This window comes from Dermatophagoides farinae, chromosome 5 (genome assembly GCF_024713945.1).
Source record: "Dermatophagoides farinae isolate YC_2012a chromosome 5, ASM2471394v1, whole genome shotgun sequence".
Taxonomy (NCBI): domain Eukaryota; kingdom Metazoa; phylum Arthropoda; class Arachnida; order Sarcoptiformes; family Pyroglyphidae; genus Dermatophagoides; species Dermatophagoides farinae.
The window spans coordinates 1371787-1397544 of record NC_134681.1 but is presented as its reverse complement, the minus strand read 5'-3'; the positions used below and the strand labels follow the sequence as shown (position 1 = coordinate 1397544).

The 25758-nt window shown below is 28.5% G+C and overlaps 5 protein-coding genes across 6 annotated transcripts; 2 read left to right on the top strand and 3 right to left on the bottom strand.

The window, feature by feature from the left end:
• Positions 1–2375: 2375 nt before the first annotated feature.
• Positions 2376–6168, top strand: LOC124499604 (peroxisomal acyl-coenzyme A oxidase 3). Its single transcript, XM_047063547.2, has 3 exons — positions 2376–4213; positions 4289–5228; positions 5361–6168. Exons 1-3 carry the CDS (start codon positions 3366–3368, stop codon positions 5877–5879), a joined length of 2307 nt encoding a protein of 768 aa, XP_046919503.1. The 5' UTR covers positions 2376–3365; the 3' UTR covers positions 5880–6168.
• Positions 5968–8398, bottom strand: LOC124499615 (beta-glucuronidase). Its single transcript, XM_047063559.2, has 2 exons — positions 8021–8398; positions 5968–7946 (listed from the first exon to the last, which is right to left on the bottom strand). The coding sequence occupies exons 1-2, from the start codon at positions 8237–8239 to the stop codon at positions 6186–6188; spliced, it is 1980 nt and encodes a 659-aa protein (XP_046919515.2). The 5' UTR covers positions 8240–8398; the 3' UTR covers positions 5968–6185.
• A 395-nt stretch (positions 8399–8793) lies between these two features.
• LOC124499678 (solute carrier family 41 member 3) lies at positions 8794–11192 on the top strand. The gene is made up of 6 exons (XM_047063621.2): positions 8794–9252; positions 9327–9503; positions 9729–9915; positions 10045–10191; positions 10255–10635; positions 10714–11192. The coding sequence occupies exons 1-6, from the start codon at positions 9013–9015 to the stop codon at positions 11037–11039; spliced, it is 1458 nt and encodes a 485-aa protein (XP_046919577.2). The 5' UTR covers positions 8794–9012; the 3' UTR covers positions 11040–11192.
• LOC124494085 (uncharacterized) lies at positions 11094–14017 on the bottom strand. The gene is given in 3 exon segments (XM_047057240.2): positions 11094–12667; positions 12669–12831; positions 12896–14017. Coding segments are annotated over 3 exon segments (2409 nt in total). The 5' UTR covers positions 13920–14017; the 3' UTR covers positions 11094–11445.
• Positions 14018–14130: 113 nt separating this feature from the next.
• LOC124494103 (AMMECR1-like protein) lies at positions 14131–17491 on the bottom strand. 2 transcript variants are annotated; one of them, XM_075731501.1, is made up of 6 exons: positions 16959–17491; positions 16479–16880; positions 15324–16402; positions 15130–15240; positions 14848–15053; positions 14131–14773 (listed from the first exon to the last, which is right to left on the bottom strand). In XM_075731501.1, the coding sequence occupies exons 3-6, from the start codon at positions 15983–15985 to the stop codon at positions 14577–14579; spliced, it is 1176 nt and encodes a 391-aa protein (XP_075587616.1). In that variant the 5' UTR covers positions 15986–16402; positions 16479–16880; positions 16959–17491; the 3' UTR covers positions 14131–14576. The 2 variants fall into 2 exon arrangements, with proteins under 2 accessions (XP_075587616.1, XP_075587617.1); XM_075731502.1 differs by having other exon boundaries at positions 16479–16877; positions 16959–17480.
• Positions 17492–25758: the final 8267 nt, after the last annotated feature.

Genomic DNA, 25758 nt, shown 5'->3' with positions numbered 1-25758 from the left:
ATGATGATGAAAATCAATCAATATATATTGTGTGTGTGTGTGTGTGTTCAATATAAACAAATGAGGCCGTGTGCGATAACAACGACAAATGGTGGAAACAATGGAAAATAAAAAATTTCAATCATCAATTTGTTTAAAAAGCAAAAGAAAAACTTATCCAAAAAATTTTTTTTTTTTTTCGTTGGAATTTTAATTTCTCTTGAACGCACACACACACAAATTTTGATCTTAAAATGTTAAAAAAAAACAATTGTTTCCAGGAAAAGTTGATAATTTTCTCACATTTTTTTTCGGTCGTTCCTTACATTTGTATATAGTTTGTTAAAAAAAAAAATCCAAAAACATAGATAAGTGTGTGTGTGTGTGTCTGTGTCTGCGTGTGTTTTGTTATTTTCCACCACACACACACATGCAAATGGGCAAACAAAAAACAAATTTGACGAACGGGAATGGGCCACACCACGAACTTTGCCTTGTCTGGAATATAAGAAATCATTGAATAATAATAATAATAACCTACACGTACGAATAAGAGAAAAAAAACAAACAAAAAAACAAAAACAAAAAAAATAAATAAATACAAAAACATATGCATATGTGTGACCTGGTTCCTTTTTCTAATGGGCAGCATTTATTTTATTTTATTTTGTTTTGTTTTGTTTTTTTTTTTTTTTCATTCAATTATCATTTTTCTCACATTTGACTATGAGAAAAAAAAAGTTAATACCTTCAATGATGATGATGATGATGATGATAATCAAAAAACAGAAGTGACGATAATGTTGTGGTCAAACAGAAATAAATGGTGGATCACGTGATGCATTTTTTTTTTTTTTTTTTTTTGAAAAATGACCATTGAACGATAGAGAGAAAGAGAGATAGAGAAAATTAGTTGGAGATCGAAGTCAGTATTGTTTGTCGTCGTCATCAGCATCATTATCATAATAATTTTTTTTCAATCAAAAAAAAAAAAAAAAAAAAATTTCCAAATCCACTGAAATGGAATTGTGATTTTGATTACTTGAAGAAAGACCATCATCATCATCATCATCAGTACAAGTCATATATATATGTCTGTATGGCCATAGTTTATCGGTTATGATGATGAAACTGATGAATAGACAGAAAAAAAAACATAGGAAAAAAAAGCAAAAAAAAGTGGTTATTCCAGGTAATGTTCAATACATAGGATTCAATTGTATCCTTCATTTTCTTTTACATTTTCTCCATTCATTCATTCATTCAACTGAAGATGTGAGCTCGATCAACCTGTTGCTGCTGTTGTTGTTATTGTTGTTGTGGTTGTTGTTGTTGTTGTTGTTGTTGTTATTATTATTGTGATTGTTATTATCATCATCATCATTTCAAGACTTGAATTTTCTTTTTCGTTTTTTTTATTCACACATTTCCTAAAGAAAAAAAATTGCAAAATGCAAATGTAATTTAATGGTGGTGAATGTAAATGAAGATTTTTTTTCCGTACATTTCGATCATCATCATCATCATCATCATCATGAAAATCGTAGCTGCAACAACAACAACAACGACGACAACAACAACAACAAAAATCGACAATAGAAAAGAAAGAAAATTTGTATAATCCAACGTCATCATCAAATCCAAGTTTTTTTTTCTTCATTTCATTGTTCCTGGAACCTCTTTCTTTTATTTTTTTGTTCTTCTGTCACATTGTGATGACCAAAACAACAAAACAAAACAAAACAAAAAAAAATGTTTCCATGTAGGTGAATGAGAAAAAGGGAACACGAACAAAAAAAAAATTTTTTTTCTTCTTCTTATGATTATGATGGATGTGTGATAATCCATTTTCAGTAGTTGTTTTTGTTTGTGTTTCTACTTGATGTTCAAATGATGATGATGATGATGATGTGATTATAGTGAGAAAATGATTTTTTCTTCTTTTGGTTTTTTTTTCATTTCTGGAATCAAATTTTTTTTTTTTATTCGCAGTTCACAATGTTGATGATGATGATGATGATGAATCACAGATATCCAATACGATAATCCATCATCAAATAGTGCGTGTGTGTGTGTGTGTTTATAATCTTCAGTTCAAAAAAAAAATTCGTTATCAATTTCTTTGCAACAAAATAAGAAAAAAAAAATTCAATTTGTAATTTGTAATCATTAAAAAAAAAAAAAAAAAATGGTGATGGTCAAATTGAAAAAAAAGAGAAAAAATTTTCCATGAAAAAAAAATAAAATAAAATTCAACCGATTGCTTACTGATTATTCATGATATTATTCATGTTCAATCAATCAAAAAAAAAGAAAAATTATTTATAGTTTACCACTGCCACTAATCATCAAAAATCATCATCATCACTGATAATGATGATGATGATGATGATGGTCATCGTCATGATCATCATCACGAGTTTTCTTTCTTCATTTTTTTTCTGTGGTGGTGGTGGTGGTTTCTGGTTTTCAACTTTTCGCTATAAAATGATTTGAATTTGAATTGTGAAGAAGAAGAAGAAAAAAAAAATTCATGTGCTTTGTGTTTGCCTGTTTGTTTTGTTATTATTAATAACCAATTTTAATTTGAATTTGATTGGTTTTTTTTTTTTTTTTTTTTTGGTTTTGAGAAGAAAAAAACATTTTTTTTGCCTAAAAAATTTAAAAAAAAAACGGTGCAAACAAACAACAACAACAAAAATCTCAAGACAAACAAACAAACAAATAGAAAGTATAAATACAGCAAAAAAAAAACAAGCATTGAAAACAAGTTTCTCACACTAGAAAACACCACCACCACCACCATCATCATCATCGCCGCAACATCCATCCATCTATCCATCCATCCAAACTATCCTTTTCTTCGACAGTTTTGTCCATATACATATATATTTTCATTCATTATACTTGATAATGTTGATGATACAACGTCTACGACAACAAACAACAACAACAACAACATTCACAACACAATAACGGAACAGAAACCGATCCAAAAAAAAAAGAAAGAAAACGAAAACGAAAACGGATAACCAAGAAAAAATTTTTTTTCACCATTTTTTTTCAGATTGTTTTGTTTTGTTTTTCTTTTTTTTTCGTGTCTCGACTTCCCTACAAAGATTATCATCATCATCATTATATTGTTTGTGCTGTGCGCGTGTATGCATGTTAGTCTTTGTCGTTTTTTTTTGTTCATCTGTCATAGAAAATTGTGTTCAAATAAACAAATTTTTGTATTCTCATTCTCATTATACATTCACATCTTGTCATCATTACAACAGTCCGTCACCGTACAGTTTTGAATTTTTTTTTTTGATTATTCTTCCAATTATAATTAATTCTTGTCGCAACGAAAACGAAAACCAAACAACTAAACAGTCAACAATATGGATATTGATAATAGTTTATTGAAATTTACCATACGACAAGGTCGTAAATCTGAACATAGTGTTGAAGAAATTGAACAAATGATGCCATCATTACCATTGAATTGTCCATTATCACCATATCGTCAAATGGCATCATTTGATTGGCGTGATTTAAAATTAGTTATCGATGGTGAACAAGTGATTAAATTTCGTAATCGTATATTTCGTACATTGGAAAATGATCCATTATTTCAACGTTCACCAGTGGAAGAATTAACACGTGAACAGAAACGTGAAATTACATTTAAACGTTTAAAACGTTTAATGGAATATAATCTTTTACCTGATGATGAATTTATTCAGAATCCATTATTAACTCAACAATTGTATAATGCTCTTGGTCAATATGATTGGTCATTATCGGCTAAACAATTTCTTGCACGTGAATTTGTTACAATCAGTTTACGTGGTGCTGGTTCCAGTCGTCATTTAGCCATTCTTGATCAGATGCTCAGTTTTGAAGCAATCGGTTGTTTTGCTCTTACCGAATTATCACATGGTTCAAATACAAAAGCAATGGGCACAAGAGCCGATTTTGATGTGAACACTCAAGAATTTATTCTCAATACGCCTAATTTTGAATCAACAAAAGTTTGGTCCGGTAATATGGGCCAAACTGCTACACATGCTGTAACATTTGCTCAATTATATGTTAATGATCGTAATCATGGTCTTAGTGCATTCATTGTGCCAATACGTGATCCAAAAACATTGTTGCCATATCCAGGCGTTATTATTGGTGATATGGGACCAAAAATTGGTCTTAATGGTCTTGATAATGGATTTGCTTCATTTAAAAATTATCGGTTTGTTTTTCATTTTAATCGAAAATGTAAACTTTGAAAAATTAACAATTTTTTTTTATTAAATTTTAAATGTAGAATTTCAAAAAGTTATCTTATGAATCGAACTGGTGATATTGATTCATCCGGTGATTATGTTACAACAATCAAAGATAAAAAACATCGAACCGGCATTACATTGGGTACATTATCGATGGGAAGAGTTGGCATCCTTTCAATATCGGTGGCAAATATGAGAACAGCCATTACAATCGGTATACGATATTCAGCTGCACGTCGTCAATTTGGACCACGATCAAATCCAACAATCGAATGGCCTGTTATTGAATATCAAATGCAACAATGGCGTCTTTTTCCATATTTATCAGCCACTTACGTTTTAGATATTTTCTGTCAATCATTCTTGAGAGATTTCTTAAATTTTCAAGTAGCCGTATTGTTTGGTACTAGTTCACCATCATTGGCTGAATTGGGACAAGAAATACATGCTGTTGCATGTGCAGCAAAACCAATTTCCGGTTGGTTATGTCGTGATACAATACAAGAATGTCGTGAAGCATGTGGTGGCCATGGTTATTTGGCTGCATCACGTCTCGGTGAACTTCGTGATGATCATGATGCCAATAATACATATGAAGGCGATAATAATGTTTTACAAATGCAGACAAGTAATTTTCTTATTGGTAAATATCAAAAATATATTTCTGAACAACGAAATGGAAATGGCAATGGTAATGGTAATGATGTTTCCAATGATATTTTGGATGATCTGATTGTCGCTGATAATAATAATAATGATTTTAAATCACAAATGGGTTCCATTGAATTTCTAAATGATGTTGATAATAATGTCAAACAATTACGATATACGAATGGTGAAGATGTTTGTAATATGGATTTTATATTACGTACATATCGATTTCTTGTTTCTTATCTTCTATTACGATCAGTTGACAAATTGGATTGTGAATTGAAAATATCAATGGGTGATTTATTTGTTGCACGTTCTAATTCTCAAGTAGGTCAAATAGTAGTGTATTAATCAATTAACACTAAATGTGAACGGTCTAATCTTTTTTTTTCTTTTTTGTTTTTTTTTTGTTTTTTTTTCTTGTGCAATTTTGCCAATGAAAACAATTTACATATATAGGTTTATTATTGCCGTTCATTATCATTTGCATTTATTGAACATTTTATTATGTTACGTTATTCAAAATTTTTAAATGAAGAATTAGCAGATGATGTACCAATGGCTATAAGACAAGTACTTCAACGTATGGGTATTCTTTATGGTCTTTGGTCATTGGATGCACATTCATCAATATTATATGAAGGTGGCTATTATGATGGCCATGATGCAAATCGTTCAATACGTACAACAATATTACAGCTTTGTGAATTGATTAAACCAGATGCCGTATCGATTGTTGATGCAATTGCACCACCTGATTTTATACTTAATTCTGTATTAGGTTATGCCGATGGTGACATCTATCGTCATATATATCAAGCAATGACAATGAATACAAAAACATTCGAACGTGCTGAATGGTGGCGTGATTTTACCAATGATAAACCGGCTGTTGCATCATTGGAACCGATTGATAATAATAATCATCAAAATGAAAATATTGATCAACAACAACAACAACAACAGGCCAAACTTTGAACACCTTTGTGTGTGTGTGTGTGTGTCAATATACTCTACTACTTAAAAAATGAAAAAAAAGTGAAGAAAAAAAATTTCAAATTTTAAATTAGGTTTCAACATTTTTTTTTAAATTAGTTAATTGTTTGTTAATTGTCAAGAATTTTATCATTCTCGTCACCATTAATGCAATAAGTGTTGAATTTTTTCTTCTGTTTGTTTGTCATATTTATTTATTCATAAGTTTTTTTTTATTCTTCTTTCTTAGATCAATGAAATAATAAATGATGATAATGATGATGATTTTTCACTTATTTTTTTTTCATTTCAATATTGAACATTTGGACAATAACTAAAACCACGACTATGTTCCTCATGATAGGTGGTAACATTGGCCAACAACCAATAACGACAACGTAATAATCTTGCCGATGATTTTGGTTGCCGTTGACGAGTGAATATTCCTTTTTTATTACCACCAACTCTTGTTGTTGATTGTTGTGTCATAAAATCTGCAAAATTCCATATATGTTCACCGATAAAGAATCCTTTCGAACGTAATATATCGAATGCATGATGATTTTCAAGCATTATTTCAGCTTGATAATCTTCAGTAAATACAAAACTTGGTTCCATATGCATACCACTGATTGTATCGGCACCATATTCAGAAATCATAACAGGTTTTTGATATTTTTGCCAAATTTTCACAAAATCATTTACAACATTTGTCTGTATTGCTTGTGGATAGCCATTATCAATATACCAACCATAGTAACGATTAACCATTATAACATCTAATACTGGTGGTAAATAATCCTGATTATATTGATTATCAGCTGCCGTTATTGGCCGATTCGATACATCCAATTCACGAGCAAGCGAAGCAACTTTTTGGAAATAATTTTCTGATTCTTTCATTGATGATTTGGCTTCATTGGCTATAGACCACATAAATACTGATGGACGATTCTTATCTCTTTCAATCATTTCACGTATGGTGATTAAATGTTGTTTCAATAAAATCGAATTGAATGACTTCAAACCAACGGCTGGACATTCATCAATCACAGCAATACCTTGAATATCAGCTTCATCCATTAATTGTTCAGAATATGGATAATGACTTGTACGAAAAGAATTTGCACCAATCCATTTAATAAGATTATAATCTTTAATAATCATAACTTGATCTAAACTTCTGCCACGTATATCATATTCTTCATGTTTTCCAAAACCACGAAAATAAAATGGTTTTCCATTGACAAGAAATTGAAAATTTTCACTATCCACTTGAACAGTTCGAATACCGATATTTTGATAATAACGATCAATTAATTTATTCATTTTATCGTTTGTATGATATAAACTTATAGCCATACGATAAAGATAACCAGGTTCTGGATGCATTGTAAATGGCCACCATAAATGTGCATCATTTATGATTAATGTACTTTCAGATTGTCCACGTGAACTATTCATCAATTGACCATGGCGATCAAATACATCGATTTGAACAACATATTTATCATGGACATTTGTCGTTACGTTAAAATGAATAATACCATCTACATGATTATCGTTGTCATCAATATCGGTAATAATAGTAAGATCAGTAATACGAATTTTTGGTACAAAATACAACAAAACCGACCGTTGAATGCCAGCATAATTATAGAAATCAAAACCAAAATTTGATTCAATAAATTTATGATTTGGTATTGTACGTGAATCATATTTCACTTTATAAGATCCTTGTGGTATTGTATTCTGACTTAATTCATTATTAACAGCCACTGTAATATGATTCACATGATTACCATCGTAAAGATAATCAGTAATATCCGTTTGGAATGGTAAATGTCCACCAGTATGATTCATAACATGTTGGCCATTTATCCAAACAACAGCCTTATAATTAACTGAACCAAAACGTAATATAACATCCATTTTATTTGAATGAAAATCTATTGGTAGAAAAAATTTTCGATCATACCATGACCAGCCAACAAAATCACGTATATGACGATTTTCTGTTATATCATTGTAACTTGATGGTACCGGCATACGTTCATAATGATCATCAATCTTTAATTAAAATTATAATTAATCAATTTATTAGTTTTTGTTCTTTTTTTTTCATTCAAAATTGATTAAATTACCAAATCTAATGATTTATTGAACCAATCATGTTGAAAACCATATAATTCATTATTATATGAATAATCAGTTATACGAAATGTCCAAACACCATCCAATGACATTGTTTGTCGTGTTTCAGTTGGCCATGGATATAATGCTAATGAATCATTTGTTTCATAGAATTGTAGCTGAATTATTATTGTGAATAAACAACAAATTACATGGTAAAGAAAAGACATTGTTTGGAGAAATTAAATTAAAAAGAAAAAAAACATTCAAATCAAATCAATCATCAAATGGCAGTAGTGAACAAAATCCAGATTAACACAGGCCTTTTTATTTTGATGGTGAATCAGAAGATTTTTTTTTCTATAAATCCATAGGATTTTCTATACACTAACCATTTCATTATCATCATCATCATAAGTCGTCCAAACAAACATTTTCCTGTTGTCATATATGCGTATATATATATATTATGATGTGATGGTTATTTGTGATTAGTATTAATAAAAAAAAAAAAATTTTGGTTAACAACCAACGAATGTTTGGGTTTTTTTTTTGTTTGTTCTCTTTCGCTCTTATTTTGTCCACATTAAATAAATGGTTAACAAAATGAAATGAAAAATAATCCAAATGATGATAATGATGATGATGATGATGACATTGAACTTCGAAACTTTTCAACTTTACATTGATACATATATTGTGCTTTTTTCGTCCATAGATGTCGCATTAATCGATCGACAGTTTTTTTATTTATTTTTTTTTGTTTTGTTCTGTTTACTAAAACACGTATACAAATAGCAAACAACACAACACAACACACAACCAACGTCAGATCGGTTCGTAATAATCAAAAAAAATTTGTATCTCTCTGATAAATAAATAGTGCATTCAATACGCATAACCTTTTTGTGGTTCGAATTTCGAATTTATTGTGATCAATCAATTAAATTGATTTAAACCACCATCATATTAATTATCTGTGAATTTTCTGGACAGAAAAAAAATGTCCAAAATCGAAAGTTGTCATTTTAATGATGATGATGATGATGATAACGATAATGATGATGATGATGATAATTCATTGAAATCGAATTTAATTACTAAGAATGATGAACACGATAAAAGTGATGATGATGATGATGATGATGAAAATCGGCTACAAATTTTTCGTCAAATTTCCATACCATTACTTGTAGCTGGTTTCGGTATGGTACTTGCCGGTATTCTACTTGATCATATCAAGGTAATTTTTTATTTCGATTTTCCATTTTCATTCATTTTGTATTTCATTTTCATTTTCATTTTCTATTTCCAAAGACATCAATTGTATTCATGAATGTGCCTGAAATTTTTATACTTTTACCAGCATTATTAGGATTAAAAGGTAATCTTGAAATGACAATGACAAGTCGTCTATCATCATTGGCAAATTGTGGCCAATTGAACAATAAAAATCGTTTATTAATATTTCGATCAAATATTGCACTAGTACAGGTATGGATTTTTGTTTTTTTTTCTGGTGATTTGATTACTTTTAATTTATTATACATTATTTTTACTAACGAATTACTAATTTTTTTTTCTCACATTTGTTCATAAAACATAATATTATGTTCGTATTGTTGTTGTTTTAATCCCGTATGTTTGTGTTTGTTTATGTTTGTCTTTGTTTTGAATTATCGAAAACATTTGAAAAATGGCAAAAAAAAATAACAATAGTGTCAATCAATTGTAATTGGTTTTGCTGCTGCTTTATTTGCATTATTGGCCGATTTATTATATTCATCATATTCAAACATCTTTATTGGCAATTATTATAATCGATCCATAGCATTCAATTACAATCATATACCAATGCTTTGTGCAACAAGTATAATTACAGCTTCATTAACTAGTCTATTGCTTGGTAAATTTTTTTGTTTGTTTGTTTATATTTTTATTTTTTTTTTAATTAAAATTTTTCATTCATTTTAAAAAATATATACAATATATATATATATTATATTAATTCTTGTTCAACATTTACTACCAACAGCAACCATAATGATAACGGTAATCTGTTGGACAGTTAAACATGATATCAATCCAGATAATGTTGCCACACCGATTGCTGCTGCATTAGGTGATCTTGTTACATTGGCAATTCTTTATTCAATTGCATCCATATTCTATTCCATAATGGGTTTGTAGTATATTTGTGCATATTTCCAATGGATATAATTTTTGTCTATCTATTTATTTTCAGATGAATGGTGGTTTATATTGGTGGCAATCGTTATTATTAGTCTATTGTTAGTCAATTGGTTGGCCAAAGAGGCACGTGCTCATTTATCAACCGGTTCATCACTAGGTATTAAATGTTGGATACCAATGTTTATGGCAATGTTTATATCGAGCTTAAGTGGCTTTATATTAAGCTATTCTGTTATTCGTTTTGATGATATTGCTGCATATCAGCCATTAGTCAATGGTGTTGGTGGTAATATTGCCGCAATTCAAGCATCAAGATTATCATCAAATCTACATATGATACGTACATTTAATCAACGTGATTCACGTAAAAAATTATCCAGTCTAGTCAAACGATTTGATGGACAGAATATGTTGGCTTTTCTCACTGGAAATGGTAAATATATAAATGATAAGAAAATGAAAATGAAAAAGAAAATCTAATTTTATAATCATCATCAATTCATTGAAATAGATGTGCATTCGATCTCGGCTCAAACATTATTATCTGTTGTGATACCATTTCATTTGATATTTTTTGTTCTACTAAATCAATTCAATGGTTATCAACATCCAGCCAAAAATGTGTGGCTATTTTTATTCCTTTATCTGATTTCAACATTTACACAGGTTTTTATTCTGCTATTTCTTACCGGTATTATAATTATGAAATTATGGAAATATGGCCTTAATCCTGATGATTCATCTATACCATATTTAACAGCATTTGGTGATTTATTTGGTACCATATTGCTTACTATTGCCTTCTATTCATATGAATATTTGTTGAAATTATTGTGAGAAAAAAAAATTTGACCAAAACGATCAAGTATTTCAAAAAAAAAATGCCTTCAATTTATGGAATTATAATTGAAATTTGTGTCTTTTTTCAAAATAATAAATCTACATATATAATGCATAATAAATAATGATGATGAAAATCATGTTGAATACATTTGAATGGCTTGTAATGTATAATAAAGATGATCCAGAATTTCTTTCGATTGCTGCTGCTGCTGCTGCTCTTGGTGACCGTTGTGAATTTTTTCCAATTTGTTTTTGATCTTTTATTTGTATTTTATCTGGTATATTGTCTGGTTTGGAATTTTTATCCTTATTTCGGCTATTATAATGTCTATAAAGACGATTACCAGAATTTGTTTCACCATTTTTTCTACTACCATTCATCATTTGAATTTGATTTGTATCAGATGATTGTTGTTGTTGTTTGTTTTGAATGTTGTTGATGAACATCGTTATTATTATCGACTGATGATTCAGTTCCAGTTGGTGGCAGTGTTTCACTAATGATTGAGGATGATGATGATGTTGTTGTTGTTGTCGTTGTCGTTGTTGACGATTCCGTTGTTGGTATTGCCGTCATTTTAGAAGTGGATGATGATTTTGACCAATGTTCATTACCATCATCAATCAATTTTACTATATTTGATTCAAGAAAATCTTTGACAACGATATTAAGCTCATCATTTAATTGTTGTTCATTCAAACCAACACCACCGCCATTACTACCAACAGAATCAAATGGATCATTTGTAGTTGATATGGATAATGCTTCACGATACATTTCCTGTACATAGGTTTGTGGATCAATTGTTGATGGATTTGTTGTAATTGATAATTCTATTGTTTTATCCATTAGATTTGATGATGATGATGATGGTGGTGGTGGTAATGTTTGTACTTCTTGTTGTTGTTCTTCTTCTTGTTGTTTTGGTGATTGTTGATTTTCCAATGTTGATTGAGACGGTAAATTTGTCTTTTTTTGATTCTCGAATTGAATTTGTTTATCATGATTTTGTACAATTTCGGATGATTTTTCTGGTACATTTTGTGATGGTGATGATGATGATGATGATGATGATGAATGAAAATGTCCAATCATTTCAGCTGCAATGATTGATGCAGCTGCAGCTGCTTGTTGTTCAACATCAATAAATTGAAATGATTGTGTTAATTGGTTATTTATTGATTTTGATTTCGACGATTTCGACGACGATGATAAAGGTTCATCGTGTTGTATGGATGTTAAAATATAATCATCTTCATCAATCCATTGTTGACCATCATTTGGTAAAATTGTTGTTGCTTTTGTTGTCATCGTTGTTGTCGTTGCCGATTTCATTGTTTGTGAATCTGAATTACCGGTCATTATTATCATTTTATCATCATCAAAAAAATTTTCACCCAAATCAATTTCTTCACTAGGTGTTGTTGGCAATATTGAAAATTCTGTTGTCTGTTGACCATCCAGATTATTATTATTATCATCAATTATATCATCATTATTATCAATCATATCCATATCTAATGATAATAATGAATCATCTGTATTGAATTGTTCGGCACTATAATCTAAAATGGATGTTTCGTTAAATTGATCAATAAATTCCAGATCATCATCATTATCTGGTTGATAATAATCGTGTGGATAATTTAGCATGTGGACAATCAAGTACCGGTGCTTCATTTTCATCATTAAAACATGGTTCTAGATCACATGGATTATAGCATTGACCTTCATCACCAAACGGTATGTTCGGTGTTATTTTCTTGTTGAATGGAATATTTGGATCTATTTTAATTGGTTGAATGATTAAAAAATTAATTTCAATTTGAAAATTAATCATCAATCTTACCAATACAAAGAAATACCGGTTCACCAGCATATTGACCTTTGCCATATGGATGAAGATGTGGACATTTTTGTTGTACTTGTTCACAAACACTTTGACATGGTTTAATAAGATTACCATTCAGATGGTATGGTATGATAACTGAACAAAGCCAATCTCTATATGCTAATTTACAATCACGACATGTCCATACAACTGACCATTTAGCTTGACAATCATAACGATGTAAAATGGATTCATATTCACATGCTAAATCTTCAACAAGATTATCTAATACAAGTAATTCTTTCAATATTCGAGAACAATCAGTAGAATTTATAACTAATGAATAAAGATGTTTACTTAGGCTACGTTCGACTAAAAAACGACGACATGATCGTAGATGAAGATTTTCCAATAAATCTTTACGCATTGTTCGACGATCAGTATGACACATTTCATCAATCAATGATTCATTTAAATATAAACAACGTTGAAATGTCATTGTTTTACGATTTTCTTCTTTAGTCATTGTTTCTACACGTGATATACTCATCAATTCATCAACAGTTAAACTTGCGCCTGGTATATGTTCAGCAAGTAATTGTTTTTTTAATTTCAATTTACGTTCACAATGTATGGATGGTTGAAAACAGCGATTACATCCATCGCCATCTGGATCATCACATGTATCAATTTTTTCTTTTTGATCATCACGTGTATAATATTGGTCATGTTGTTGTTGTTGAGGATGATGATGATGATGATGATATTGATCAGTATCATAATAGATATTTGTATCTAAATCAACATCGAAATCATCAACATTTTCTTGATATTGATCATTGATTTTTGATTGATCACGAACAATAAATTCTTTATGTAACCATGGACTATGATGAAATCTTAATGGCCATTCATTTGTTTGTATTAAATCATTACCATTCGATACTACCGTTGTAGATTTAATTGGTTCAATAATAATGATCAACATTGATGACCAGTAAAACCAGAATTCATTCATTATTCGAATAATTTTGATTGCCATAGACAACAACAACAACAACAACGACAACAATGTTGATATATTTAAATTGTTGAAAAAAAACCATCAAAACATTCATTAGAAGAATAGATTCTGAGCCAAGTAAAGAGAAAAAAAATTGTTCCAATTCCGTTAGGAAATTACTATATATATAATGAATTCTTGAATCACGCATGTCCTTTTTATATATAAAAAAAATTGTATATACAGAATATTCCAGTCAAAATTCAATTTTATGAATGTCCAGAAATTTTTTCATTCATTCATTCAATTACATTTTTGAAGTAAATTTGAAATCAAAAAAAAAAAAAAAATTTTTCTTCAAATAAAAAAACAAAAGAAACAAAAACAAAATTGGAATTTGGCAATAGAATTCATGTTTTTCTATTCTGTGAATTTATGTGCTGAATTACTGCGAGATTGTAAATGTCATTTGTGTCTGTGTGTGTGTGTTTATACAGTTATTACAAAAATATGTTTGCACGTTTTCATCGAGTTAGTTGGAAAAAGAGCAAAAAAAAAAACATTGTCACTAAAGAGTTGTGTATGTGAAATATTTTTTGTGTGTAATATTTTTTTTTTTTTTTTTTTTGTTATAATGCGAGAAAACTCCATCTGATTAATTGATTGATTTTTAGCCATTCAGTTCTGTTATATATATCAATAATAAAGTTTTGCTGCCATAAATGTATCATTATTTTGTGTGATCCAAAAACTATGATATTCTTGATAACTGATGGAAATCTTTTCACTTGTATAACGTGTTAATCGAATATCTTTTCGTATCTGTTCATTAATCTGGCCACGATATCCACCTTTACGTAATAATGAATCAATGGTTTGTAAGTGATTCCAATCTAAAATTGTGAAATAATTTTTAACAATTAAAAAAAAAACAGTTAAAAAAAATTAAAACACAAATCATTCATACTTTGTTCAATGGCCACTTCAGGCAAATAAGTTGCCGTACGTTTCATGCCATTTTCATTACGAAATTCGATACGAATTCCGTGTACACCGATTATCCAATCCATATAATCATTACCATCTTCAAAATTCAACAATAATGAAACACAGACATGCAGTCTATTGAATTCATCCTTGGTTATTGGTTTAAAACGACTATCTCGCAGTGCACTAAACAGAAAAAAAATTATTAATTACAAAACAAAAAAAAAATAATAATTGGTCATCATCAACAACAACAACAAACCTTGATAATGCATAATCTCGTAGACCATTATGAAGTGGTATGGCCGTAAATGTACCAATACAACCACGTAAACGTTTTTCATTACCAATTTTCCATGTAACAAATAATGGACTAATAATGAAATATTGGTTAGAATTGAAAAAAAATATTTAAATTTTCAAAATATTTTTTCATCTCATATCTTGAACACATACTAAGAATTATTAGTAAAATCAGGCCGGCCAGGCGGTTGTTTATGATAAAGATGTGCGTATAATACATCGAAACAAAAGAAACACATTTCATTCGATGCAACCAATGATGTTGTTGATGATGATGATGATGATGATTGTTGTTGTTCTTGTAGTGATTGAATATTGATTATAGTTTGCTGCTTCGGTATCTTTGACAATTTATTATTATTATTATTAGCCGAATTTGAATTGAAATTATTATTGTTATTAGTAAAGGTTGATTGATTATCATTGATTGGATATTTTTTAATAATTGTTGAAATTCTTTCATTTCCATCATCATTATTATCACCATTATTAGCAACATCATCATCATCATCATCATCATTATCATTATGGCCATTATTGTATAATAATCGATTTGATTGATAATGATTACGATGATTATTAGCGTTGTTGTTGTTGTTGTTATAATAATGATGATTATTCAGATTCGAACGTCGAAATTCATTTTTACGAAATTTTTTATTATTAATACCACCACCACCACCACCATTCGTACAAATTGATTGATGATGATTATTATTTATGTTGTTTTGTAGCAAATTCTGTTGTTGTTGTACATTGCCATTATGATTATGATTATTGTATTTAAAATTATTACTCATATTATTGTTCATCATGAAAGATTTTCTATTAATCTTGATTCTAGGAAATTTCCTTTTTCTTCTGATCGTATCAACCGCCCTTTCCAAATCAACAAATTAAAGAAAATTCTCGAATTAACCAAAAAAAAGCCAATACAAATATACACGACAATAGAGAGAGAGAGAGAGCAAGAGAGAAGGCAAGAGGTATATTAAACAAAGAACAAGAAAAAAAAAGTTTTTGTTTAAGCAGGTAATTATATTAATGAGATAGGTAGATTGGTTATCATCAATATGTAGTAGTAGTAGTGAATTTTAGTGAAGTTTTTATTTTCATTAAGATTTTCAATTCAAAATCAATTTTTACGGATCAAAGCAACGAAAAGACAAAATGAAACAAAAATGGTGTTTCCAAATCGAAAATCTTCAAGCTAAACGTAATCAAACGATGTTCTAGAATATTCATAATAATGGATTGTTAATTAATTGTTGAAAAGACAACATGAATATTGGAATAAAAATCACTTACATTACATCCGATCCAGATGAATCAATCTTTATCAATCATACATTTTAATGATTAAAAAATTTCTAAATTCATTTTCTCTTTATATAAAAACAACTCATGTTGAGAGATTCTAGGATGTAGATCAAAATACAATCAATATTTTGATTGGTTGGAGATCTTGATATTTCGAAGCAAAAAATTGCCTTTTTGTGGTGTTGTGGTTGTTGGGTGGTTCTAGCAAACGAAAATTTGATGGCCAAAACTTTTCTTTTATTTTTTTTCAAATGAAATTACAACGATAAGTGAGGACCGAAAAGAAATTGTTATAATTTTTTCTTGCTCAAATACAACAACGACAAACGAAAATCTTCCCGAATGTTGTTGATTCGATTTTTCACTTCCATTCGATTGATCTATTGGCTACTGTGGAAAAATGGAAAAGAATTTTTAATGTATTTATTCATTTTGAACAAACAAACAAACAAAAAAAATGAAACATACCCACGATCCAATCCGTTTGAATCGTTCCGAATCCGAACAATCAATTCATTACTTTTCGAATAGGCTTCTCTTCACTATCCTTTGGTTGTTTTTTTTTCGGACGACACCAAAGTCTCTGTTTTGTTGTTGGATCACAATTAATATTCGAGACTTTGAATTTGTATCAAATTTTTGTTTTTGGCCGTCGTCAGTTGTTGTTGTTGATCTTGTTTTTTTTTATTTTTATTTCGTTGTATTGGTATTGGTCAGCAAATTATCAATAAATCATCATTTTCATCGTGATTCATCTTGAGAATTATATAATTCATCAAGAATGTGCATTCAATTTTAAATATTAAGAATACATTTTCGTCATTCAATCAATCAAAACAATACAATTCATTCACATACACACACACTCAAACCAACCACCACACACACACACACACAATCGTTATTCAATCAGATCGAAGAAAGTCAAACAAATCTTCGGAAACAAACTCAAAACTAGACAAACACACACACACACACACAATGACTAATGACGAACGAATGAAAATGAAAACGAAAACGAGAAAAAAAAATATTACGACGAAATTGCCATACACAACATAACCAGACTTAACAAGATTCATTGATTATTACATAGAGAATGCGCAGTTTAATTTTTTCTATTTTTTCTATTTGTTTTTTTTTCGTATATGGATACAGACAGACACAGAATGCAATATTGCAACACCATCAACCATAAAAACACATACAAATCAAAAAGTCCTTGTTGTGTGATGAACAAAAAAAAAAAAAAATTGTGTCAAACTCTCATCATCGTAACATTGGTGTGTGTGTGTGTGTTTATCCTTGCCATTTGGATACAGTAGCAGTGTCATCTAGCTACAAAAGTTGAAAGTTTTTATTCCTTTTTTTTCTCTGTCTTTCTCTGTATTTCATTTCTTTTTTTTTTTTTGCTTGCATACCAATTGATGCAATAATATAATATATATGAATATGAATATTGCAATTTGATTCTTGTGAATTTGAAATTTTCGAAAATAATTCGAAGGACAAACAACAACAGCACATCATCATCATCATCATTAAAATATATTTATCGGTAATCATTTCGTAAACAACATTTCAACAACAAAAAATAATCCTTGACAATTCTTGACAATTTATGGATTTATGGATGGCAAGTTTTTTTTTCCAAAGAATTTATGGCTGTCATTTTTTTTTTTTTTTTTGGTTCGTTCATTAATTTTAATTAATGATGTGTATTTATATTTTTTACAAAGGCTGTTGTTGATTAGTTGGGTATTGGTCAAATCATTTTGTCCTGAATGTTTTTTTCGTTTGTTTTGTTTTGGAAAGATAATGATGTTATATATTATATAACATCATCAATGACATCTGATGGTTAAAAAAAAAATTTTTTTGTTTTGTTTCGAACCGTTGAAAATAGATGGCGTTGAATGGTGAATTTTTTTTTTTGCGTTTTTTTTTTCGTTGATCAAATCAATAAATAATTTTTTTTTTTTAATAATAATAATAAAAATAAAAAAGAAAAGTAAAACAATGCCATAATCATAAATTATACAACAAATCTTTCATATCATTTATATATGATGATATGATTATTATATCAATCTATATATATGCAATAATAAATGAAACAATTGATGATATTATATAAATAATATTTTGGAATAGATTTTGGAACAGAACAGGAAAAAAAAGGATGAACGAAATTGTTTTTTTTTAATTTCATCATCACCATCGTAATCATCATTTATTAAAGCTCAAACAACAACAGCAGCAGCAGCAGCAACGATGGACATAAATTTTTTTTTTTTGCAAATATGGTCACATCTGGCCCATTTATTGATGTGATCATGAATGATATGGTGACACAATAATCGAATAATTTTCATAACAACAAAAAAAAAAAAATAGCAAGCAGCGAATATGAATCTGATTTTTTTATTTTATTTTACATGATATAACACAGAAAAAAAAGGAGATTCAAAAGGCAATTTATTCAAAATTTAATTGTTTGTTGCCAACCATTATCTATTTCGAAAAAAAAAATCTCCAATGATTACGATAATAATAATAATGATGATGATGGTAGTGGAATTATATATTCCTGATGCTATGTAATAAATATTTTTCCGTTATTTATAAGGGTTTTCGATTCGTATGGCAATTTTTTTTTCTGGCTTCCAATATCGATTGAATGGAATTGAAACTAGAAACTAGAAAAAAAATGCGAAAGTAGTAGTGAATTTTTTTTGGCAAATAAAACATGTGAACATAAATTCTACAATATAGAGATGCTATATGGAATAAAAACAGAGAATCAGAAAAAAAATCAAACACATTCATAATGAAAATATTTATTATTCTTCATTCTGAATATTCGGACACAATATATATGTGTGTGTATGTGTTTGTTCGAGATGTTGATGACCGAAATTGTATTTGTACATTTCTTTCACATCGTTTATTATCATTGAATTTCCCGTTTTATTTCATTTTTATTTTTATTTTTCATTTCATTTTATTCTTTCTGAATTGTTTGACATTGATACTGTGTTTATTTTTTTCCACTGTCGTTGTTGTTTGTTATTTTTGTATTTGTGGACCTAATTTTATTTTCTTTATTTTGATGTTCCACAAGTCAAATGTCAAATTTGTTTATTTATTTATTTTTATTTTTCTCTCTGTTACCCGGATACCCGTTTTTTTTCTCTCTCTCTCTCTCTCGTTTGGTTCGAGTTTTTGTTATGCAATGTTTAATGTGAATGATGGTGTATTGATTCGTACCAGAAATAAAAGACAAAGAATAAAGAAAAAAAAACAGATAACAAAATGAGAGAAAAGAAAAAAAAACCGGCCTGTGTGATATGTGTGTTTTGGTCATTCATTCACGGCAATAGAACGATCGAAAGCGAAGAAATTTTTTTTTTTTTTTTTTTTTGGAAAAATCAAATCAATCGAAATAGATTGTATGAAATCGAATAGCCACACATAATACGAGTGTTAAAGAAAGCTAGAGAAAGAGAAAAAGAATATGGAATTGAAAGTTACACAAACACATACAGTGGACAGATGATAATCTGGTTTTCAAACAAAAAAGAAAAAAAAATTCTGTGTGTGTGTGTGTGTTGATTCTGTCAAACAATAAAAATTCAATGTATGAATGAATGAATGAATGAATGAATAAATGGGGAGGAAGTAGAGAGGTGGAACCGATTTTTTTCTCTTTTTTTTGGTTTTTTTTTCTGGTTTCTAGAGTTATCTATAGATATTCGATATATTGATAGATGAACAATTTGTTTATGTGTGTGTGTGTGTGTGTGTAGGGCAAATATTTGCCGTTTTTTTTCCTAAATCTAATCTTGATAAAACGTTCGTGTTTGTTTCCATTATTTAATCAGACAAAATGAATTTGTCGTTATATTTTTTGTTTTCGTTTCAATTTTTTTTTCGGTTTTTTTTTTGGTTTTGTTTTTCCAATAGATTTTCACATCGAATCGAATAAAATTAATCTCTTTATTTACAACGGTAAAAAATTGTCGTTTTTTTTACCATTGCCTGTCGTTGTTTTTGCTATTCAATTATCATTATTATAACCAAGAGGAAAAGAAAAATGAAAACCACAAGATTTCCATTGAATTTCACAATATTTTCTACATTTTTTTTTTGTTCTACCACCGTTCGTTTATTAATTATGACAAACGCACGCATTTTATTTTGTAATAAGCTATTAGATTGATATTCGATCCAATTGAAAATCATTTGATGTTTTATTTGGAATGGAATTGGTGTTTTGTTTTGGTAGTAGTGGTAAACATCATCATCATCATCATCATTTGAACGAAATGAAGAAAGAAAGAAAAAAGTAAGCAAAAAATCAGGATGATTTTTTTTTCGTTGATTGGAAAAATTGGATCGATGATAGGAATGTTGGATTTCTTTTGGGTTTTTTTTTTCTTTACTTTCATCCATACCGAATGATGCATGATACGATTTAATGAATATATATATATTGAATAAAGAGAATTCACTCTCTCTTGCTCTTCATTTTTTTTTTTTTTTTTTTGATCGGACAATAAATTGTGAATGTATCCGAGTAGTAATCACGTATGGATACATTCATTACATACCAAAAGAAAAAAAATCATCAAATAAAAAATTATTTCATCAATGAAATTGGAATCATTTCAATTCAGTAATCAAATATCGGTGAATTCCTTGACATGTAATATATAGAAAAAAACATCTTCATCTTAATATATATATATATTTTATACTGAGATTGATGAATTCAATTTGATGATGTGTTTATATTTTCAACAAACAAACTAAAAAAGTAAAAGAAAAAAAATTTTTTCTTTTTTCGGACATTCACTATAAATGGTAAAATACACAAAAACACACACACACACACACACACACACACACACACACACACACACAGTTGTTGTTGACATTAGTTTTGTGTATACACACGATATACGATTGGACCAAAATAAAAAAAAATAAAAAAAAAAAATGGAACTGAAACCAAAACATCCAAAAACAAGATTCTGGTTAAAAAGAATTTCCAATGAAAAAAAAATGGATAGGTATATATTTTTAACTCATCATGTAAAAAATAAAAAATAAAAAATAAAATCCAAATGTAAATTCAAAAATTCTTTGATTTCTCTTCATTCTATATATATGTGTATATGTGTACCTGATGTTGATTTGTGTATTATATAAATCAATAAATTATGAATGAAACATTGAGTGAATAATTGAGTTATATACCGTATTAACGTTATTTTTTTTTCTTCCAGTTTACCTTACCATTCTAATAGTTTGAAAAAAAAGAAAAATTTGTTTACGAATGTCATCACATTGTTTTTCATTTATTTATTCTGATTTTCATTTTTTTTTCTCTCGTCCTCTATGGTGATAATATAATGGTGGTTGTCATTGCAATATTATTGAACATGTATATTATTATAAAGACATGAAAAAAAAATAAAAAATTGAAAAAAAAATGAAAATTGAATGAAATTCAATAATGATGATGCTTGAAAATTCTTTTTTATTTTTGCATTCAATTCTGATTGCCATTGTGTCATCTTTTTTTTCACATCCATTTTTGTTGTTGTTGTTGTTCATGTGAGAATCATCATCGTTTATATTTATGAATTCTTCATTCGAATTATTTCTTTGATTATTTTTGGTTTTTTTCTCTTTCTTTCTTAATATTGTGTGTGTGTGTGTGTGTGTGTGACATATATAAACACACGCACACACGCACACATTAGTGTTGTCTGGAAGAAAAATATAACAGTGTTATTTTTGTTTTGTTTTCATTTTTTTTAAATAAAATTCATCATTTTTTTTCACTGTCATTCAGTTTGTTTGTTTGTTCGTTTGTCTGTCTGTCTGTACAGGATGGCCAGAATCGAGCAACAAAAAAAAAAAAACAAAAACAAAAAAAAACATCTGCTAAATTGTGTAGGCGTTGAACACCAAAACACACATATAGTATAGACGAATTGAAAAAACAAAATCAAACAGGAAACCGGATACTGGAAATGAAATTTTTTTTTGTTGTTGTTGTTCATTTCAAACATTCTGTTTTCGGTGTGTGTGCATTTTTTTCAAATGAAGAGATGAAAAAAAAACCAAACAATCATGTGATGATTAAACTATTTGGAATTTTTTTTCTCCATTTTTAATCACATTTGATTGTTTGCTAAATTCTTTTTCGATTCAATCATTTTGACAAAATTGAAAGATTGTGAAATATAGAAAATGAGAATTGTCCATATGAAAATTGGTGAAAAAAAAAATAAAATAAAAGACCATTTATATAAACCTATTACAAATTGTTTCAAAATCCCATAAGTTATCGTGAATTTTGGCGAAATCACAAAAAAAATCATGTGAATGATAATCGGGTAAAATCATCATCGTCATCAAGTAAAAAAAAAATGATTAAAAATCTGTAAAGATTAAGCATAAAATTGTCGTTAATTATAAATTTAAAATGAAGAGAAACTACAAACAACTGAAATAATTCCATTTCACATGCTTTATTTTATTCGTATTCAATTGAATGTGAAATGCCAACATGCTAATAACAACAACAACAACAACAACAACAACAACAACAACAACAACAGCAACAAGAATCGTGATTTGTTTGGAATCAAGAAGCTACATACACACACACACACACACATACATCATAATATGGATGAAATGTATGATGATGATTATGATGATGATGGTGAAAAAATCTGTATAGGTTATTAGTTAGATAGCGAAAAGAATTCTAGAATTAATTTATCGATGATGTTGATGATGATGATGGCACATGTTTGGCCATAAATCGCCATCAACATGACTACAAATAAATCGTAATCATCAATTTGCGTCATCCGTGAAAGGTTACAAATCGATTTCGAAAAAAAAACAGAAACAGACACACACACACACACACAGACATGATCAGTGATAAGATGTAAAGGAAAAGAATCTATATCATTGGAAATTCCAATATTACAGATGGAACATTAGAAGCAAAAAAAATAAAAAAATAACAAGAATTTTTTTTTCAATCAATTTTCATTTTTGTTTCCGTTTTTTTTATACTTTATATCTTAAGATAATATGGAATTTGTTTATCTATTCGATTCTTTCATTTATTTCCTCTTGTCATCATCGTGTAGAATTCAATGAAACAATATCATGTGTGTGTGTGTATTACTGAAAACAATTGTTGAATGAAATAATAAAAAAAAACGTGAAATGGATACGTTGGGAATTCTGTTTTTCTTTACTTGTGCAGAAAAAAAACCGAGAGATAGATGAATGGATTTTACTTGTTCAATATTGTTCATGTTTCATTTTTCACAAGATTATTGATCATCATCATCATCGCCATGACTTTACAACAGTCCTTTATTTTATTTTATTTTTTTTGCATCGGCTGTTTATTCACTTCAAAAAAATCGATCCATTTTTCCGATTTTCATATTTTCATATTTTTTTTTTTTTTTTTTTTTGATACTTGAATAATTTTGTTTTGAAATCAGTGTGTGTGTGTGTGTGCATGTGTGTTTTGGGCTTTTTTTTCCATTCGAAATGATGATGTCTTGATAATGATGATGATGATGATGAGGCGAATAAAAAAAAATCAGTCGGAAAATATAAAAAACGATCGAAGAAGAATACATCGGAAATCTAAAAAAAAAAAATGTCCACCCTTTTTACTCCACCCTTTTTTTGTTTAATATTTGAAGGGAAATGGACTATTTGTATTTGTTTTTATTTATATTTCCTTTTCGTATTTTTCATTCTTTCTCAATCATCATCATCATCATCATCATCATCATCTTCATCAACATCATCATCATTATCATTATTGGATCGTTCATAGTGGTGGATATCGTATGTCAATAAATATATTCGATTTGATTTTTGATTTGTGTGACATCAACACCATAACCAACGCCACTATAATTATCATCATTGATTGTGATAAGTTCCAGAATTTCAGTATTTTTTCTTCCTCTTTTGCATCACAATCAATTCAATTTGATGTGTTATGGTGTTATAATATTGATAATAATAATAATAATAAATGATCCTGAAAATAATATATATATATATATATATATATATATATAGAAATCTTGACATAAAGAATAATCGATCGGATTGAAATTGTGCAAATACAAATTGATTCAAAATCAATTCTTAATGTTTTTGATTGTTGGAAATTTGTTCGTTGTCGTTGTTGTGGTGGTGGTGCTAATTGTTTTTGATGTCGATTGATTTTGATGTCATGATGATTTTGTGTTCATGTGTGTGTGTGAAGATGACATATGTTAATTGACAATCAAACTATTATCGTTGTCGTATATATATGCTAATAAAGAATCAAATAAAGACCAAAAAAAAAAACGTTTTCAAACATTGAAACAAACGGGTACCATTTATTTGTGGTTCGTGTCATTAATTTTTTTAGCTGCTTGAAAATCAAAAAAAAACAACAAAAACCAAAAACAACATCCAACATCAAATGTCAATTTCAGATGTGAATGAGAGAAAAAACAATCGAATTCAAAAACAAAAATTCTCATCAAATGTCGATTGTTTTCAACATTCAAATGAATGAAAATTGAATTTAATTTTTTTTGTGAATTTGTGTCCAAATTTCAAAATAAATATGAAAAAACACCCGAAAACATCATGATGCTGATGATGATCTATAATAGAATCCAGAAACATTGAACAAAACCTAACCAAACTAAAAAAAAAAATCCAGTAAAACACCAGAAACTTTTTTCATCTGGAAAAATAAAGAAACAAAATTTTTAGGTAAAAGTACATTACCATCACCACCACCACGATCGCCATTCCTTTACTAGCCACAATTATTAATTAGTTCAGTCAACAGAAAAAAAACAGGGCCAAAGAAAACAAAAAAAAAATTTCTATCATCATCTGATCATTCAGCCAAATAAAATAAAACAAAACAAAACAAAACAAAAGTGAAAAAAAAGAAATGAAATGATCTTAAAGATACACACACAAATACTTGCATTTGAAGTGATGTGTATCGATTGATCGATCTATCCATTCATCCATCTGTACATACATCTATCTATCTATCTATCTATCTACTTGAATGGATTCAATTGGAAACTGTTTATAGTTTGTTTGTTCGTATGGAATGTATTATGTTAGTTATTTTTCTTTTTTTTTTCTTTTTCTGTTATTGTTTGTTGCTTGCAATTCAATAACATTT